The sequence below is a fragment of the Melanotaenia boesemani genome, chromosome 24, assembly GCF_017639745.1.
Source record: "Melanotaenia boesemani isolate fMelBoe1 chromosome 24, fMelBoe1.pri, whole genome shotgun sequence".
Classification (NCBI taxonomy): Eukaryota; Metazoa; Chordata; class Actinopteri; order Atheriniformes; family Melanotaeniidae; genus Melanotaenia; species Melanotaenia boesemani.
This window is the reverse complement of record NC_055705.1, coordinates 14952080-14956059: the sequence shown is the minus strand read 5'-3', so window position 1 is coordinate 14956059 and position 3980 is coordinate 14952080. Positions and strand designations below refer to the sequence as shown.

At 39.5% G+C, this 3980-nt stretch overlaps 1 protein-coding gene across 1 annotated transcript; it reads left to right on the top strand.

Annotated features, from left to right (window-relative positions):
• The first annotated feature begins 790 nt into the window (after nt 1-790).
• On the top strand, nt 791-2993 carry LOC121635192. Its single transcript, XM_041978275.1, has 8 exons — nt 791-811; nt 947-990; nt 1610-1659; nt 1752-1832; nt 2148-2318; nt 2437-2642; nt 2769-2771; nt 2867-2993. Exons 1-8 carry the CDS (start codon nt 791-793, stop codon nt 2987-2989), a joined length of 699 nt encoding a protein of 232 aa, XP_041834209.1. The 3' UTR covers nt 2990-2993.
• Nucleotides 2994-3980: the final 987 nt, after the last annotated feature.

Sequence of the window (3980 nt, the reverse complement as noted above, 5' to 3'; positions counted from 1 at the left end):
AAGACCCAGACATCATCAGTGAAGCAGTGGAAAGGAAGACTGTGTTTACTAAACCTAACCCTTGTAGGGAACATGTTTGCCAGAGCTGGAGCATAAGGCTTAAACAGTGTGTTAACCATTATCACTGAACAATTCTCTTTATTCCACAGGGCTGTTTATACTGTCTGTACACCTTTAACAAGAAACATTAAACCAAAAGATATCAGTTTACATCTAGGTAAAGATGCCGTACCATTTACAAAATACACTTCATTCCCCTGGCAGATCCCAACACTGACTTCCAGAAATGCACACACACACACACACACACACAAACTTTTTTTGGCAGGCTTCCCCTATGGGAGGACCATCCAGTGATATGTGAAACATCACATAACATTTCTATGCTTAAAATTACAAAAGTCTTGAGCTTTTAATCCACCACTTTCTGTTTTAGTCTTAATTTAATTCAAACTAAACTAATCTGACTAAACTAAAACTCCATGCACAGTCGCATGGAGAGCTGGAAAACATTTGGAGGAAATAGGAGGGGCAAGTTTGCTGTCGGAGAAAAATGTTGATATTACTGGACAAGCTGATACCAAATACCTCGACCCCTCTGTCAAGCAGATACAACAAGCTATTTGTGTTTCTTTCTCATTACAGAGACAATGAAGAGCCAAAAACTGAGTTTCCTGAGCTACTTGCTATTTAAATGTCAATCACAGGCAACTTTTATTGGTAAGTTCCTTTATATTTCTCTCAGCTTTTAAACTAGAGATTTAATATTCAGGGATTAGAACGAGATTCGATGGAGCTTGTTTCCAACCAGGTCGATCAGTGCTGCCTGTGTTCCTGCTCATCAGACTGGTGACAGTGGGAGCTGCAGCACAAACTGCCTGGCATGACGACGATTCGCAGTTTGTCTGCAATACACAAAGTCAAGGCTGTAATTTGGGCTGTTTAGATAAGCTCATGCCTGTATCCCCCATGCGTTTGTGGACACTACAGGTGACAATATTTCACTAATGCTTCTAAAACAAATATTTCTGACTGAAAATGAACCAAATCTGTCAACATTCCTTTGGATATGAATCCATATTATCTAGTTTCTGATGCTACATTTGACTGGCACACATAAGATGTGAATAAGAAATGGTTCATGGAGATTGCATAAAAGATTTTTTACTAAAGAGAAAGAGTTTACATGTACACATAAATGAGTTTATATGTTTATTTGCAATCTGATGATCATATATGATCACATGTATGAGTTGGCTTTTAGCTGTTTCACATAAGACTTGATGCCCATTTGGAATAATGGCTTTTTAAAATCACGTACTTCAGTTTAGGACCACTACTTCTTCTACTGAATGACAACCACAAACAATGCTTTCTATACCGCCACCTTCTCGTGATGCTTTGCAGACGAGTTAATTCACTTTAAATTATCTGATTTAAATTATGCTGCTCTCCTGTAGAGGAAAAAAAGTGATTTACCTTCCTGTGCAGGAATACTGGGACAAGGATGGTGGTTAAATGAACTGTGCAACTAACCATGCTGTGTCATGAAATTAAAATGCTAACAGAGCTTCAACTTTACTTCAGCTGCTTCTGGTTTTGGCTCCAGGTCTTGTCTTTCTCCTCCACCTAATCCACCTCATCAACCAGGAAAACCAGGTAAGGGGTAAGGATTTATGAAGATAATTTCAGTTGAATTCAATAAGTAATCAGGGGATCTATAAAAATGGTACTTTTCTGTTCTCCTGAAGGTGAGGACTGGGGGAGGAGAGGTCAAAGCTCACATTCGGGGGGCATATCTGGCTTGTATGGCTTCTGTCATACTGGTAGAGGTGAGGCTTCAATTCACATACTTAATACCATAATAATGAATAGATTTAATACAATAAAAATCTAAGTTTTACAAACAAAGAAAAATGTCCATTTCTTGTCACAGTCTTGTTATATAACTGCCAGTAAAGCGATGTATTTTAATAGGTAAAATCATCTTTTTTTACAGGTTGGGTCTGTCCTGGTTCAGTTTTTACTCTGTGGCTTCCAGATTGAAACTCGTCATCGATGTGAAAGCAAACCCTGTTTTCACACAACTGATTGTGTTGTTCCCTGTGCACCCGAGAAGTCTGTGTTCCTGGTAACTGTGTTTGCAGCTTCCTGCATCTTCATCCTGCTGTGTGTGCTGGAGGTCGTTTATGTGTTGTGGTGCAAACCGAGCCAGGAGGACGGTGCAGAGGCCCTGCAATCAGAGCCAGAGGTGGAGGAGAGTCAGAGCTTCCCAGTTCAGCTGCTGGCTCTGTGGAACTCCCGTGCTGGATTCTTGGGTATGGACAGAAAACAGGAAATGAAAGTGATAAAAATATACAGAGAGGGGTCATCAGAGCCAGAAAAACATGCATAAGAAGCATCTAATCCTAGTGAATCTTATTATCTGTCTCCAAGGTAAAACCATTCTACCAGTGTTGCAGCTGATCCGACTCATTATTGTCGGGGCAGCAGTGAAGCCAGTGTGGGACAACGAATTAAAACACTTTGTCTGTGAATCTATGCAGCCAGGCTGCAGCCAAGCTGCTTTTAACACAATCTTCCCCTTTTCTTTGTATCAGTACTGGACACTGCAGGTGCTTAGAAATACAACACAAGCAACAGTAAGTACAAACAACAAGACCAGTTTCATTTAGTAATACTGACTTTGTCCTTAGGTGACTTTGGTAGTTTTGGCTCCTGGTCTGATTTTCTTCTCCTACTTGGTCCATCTTGTTGTCATGGCAAAGAAGGTAGAAAACCTAACACAAGATCATATTCATCATTTAAACCTTTTTTTTACCTCCAACCTGTAAAAACATTTATGTCTCTAATGCTTTTCTACCAGGACAGAGCAGAAGTGGAGGTTAAAGGTCATGCAGGCCTACTTCGGGCATATGTGGGAATCTTATCAGCTGTCACTCTGCTAGAAGTGAGTTTTAGCTCCAAAACTAATATGAACACATTATAGATGCATTTCCAAGAGGAGGGAGCTGTACATGTCATTCTCATAAAAACACATTTATAATATAGAAAATGGAATTTTGATGATTTATATATAAACCACTTTTTAATGTTGCTTATTCTGCCCTGATTTTCTGTGCCTCCAGGTGGGATTTGCAGTGGACAACAAGCTTTGGTTTTCCAGCGCCCCCTGTCAATCACCAACTTTGTAAAAGCCATCCCATGCCCCACTACAACTGAGTGTCATCTACCAAAGCCAACAGAGAAGTCTGTATTTATGGCAATCGTGCTCTTTGTGTCATGTCTGTCTGGCCTTCTGAACCTGGTGGAGATGGTGAGTTCACTGTCCTTACGTGATCAAAGAGAGCTGTTGTGTACTTTGATTAAACAACACGTTGGTGCTATTTTATTTTCAGGGCTTGGTGTTGAAGGGTTGGAGGGTTGAAAAACGTCAGCAGACAAATTATGGAGGCTTTCAGATGGCATCACTTGTCAAGACAGAAGCAGATGTTAAAGAGAAGGATGCCGATGCCAAACTCAACATATGAGGAGGAGAGAAATGAAGCTTACTGTACTTACCTTTTTCAAGAAAGGGAGCAGGAAAAGGAAGAATAAATAAGACTTCATCACTTTTCTCTGAGGAAATAAAGAATAGAATAACTCTGTTGAATTAAAGCCAAACAACGGATTAAAAGATGAAGTTTGCAAACCTTTTGTTTCTTAAATAAGAGTTGGTGTATCTGTAGTTAGTGAAGATCTTTAGCTAAGATAGTTGAAGGTGGATGGAAACACCTGTTTATACAATCAGAGTGGGTGTGAAATTTCAAAGAATCAGAAACAAGTTGAAGAGAACTTTGTGAGATATGATGGTGGATCATGCAAAATACCTGCTAAGCAAGTTCAGAGAATCCAGGTCATGAGATCAGTGCTGTCTGAAACATACTCTTAATTTTTATTTCAGCTAATTTACTTTACATTTTATTTTAATTTATATAAAG

What these genes read in the sequence shown, in the direction of transcription:
- LOC121635192 (XM_041978275.1), top strand. Translation starts at nt 791, where the DNA reads ATGGAGCTTGTTTCCAACCAG. An exon ending in TCATCAACCAGGAAAACCAG is followed by an intron (nt 1,660 to 1,751) that starts GTAAGGGGTAAG and finishes GTTCTCCTGAAG; the next exon opens with GTGAGGACTGGGGGAGGAGA. An exon ending in CTCCCGTGCTGGATTCTTGG is followed by an intron (nt 2,319 to 2,436) that starts GTATGGACAGAA and finishes TCTGTCTCCAAG; the next exon opens with GTAAAACCATTCTACCAGTG.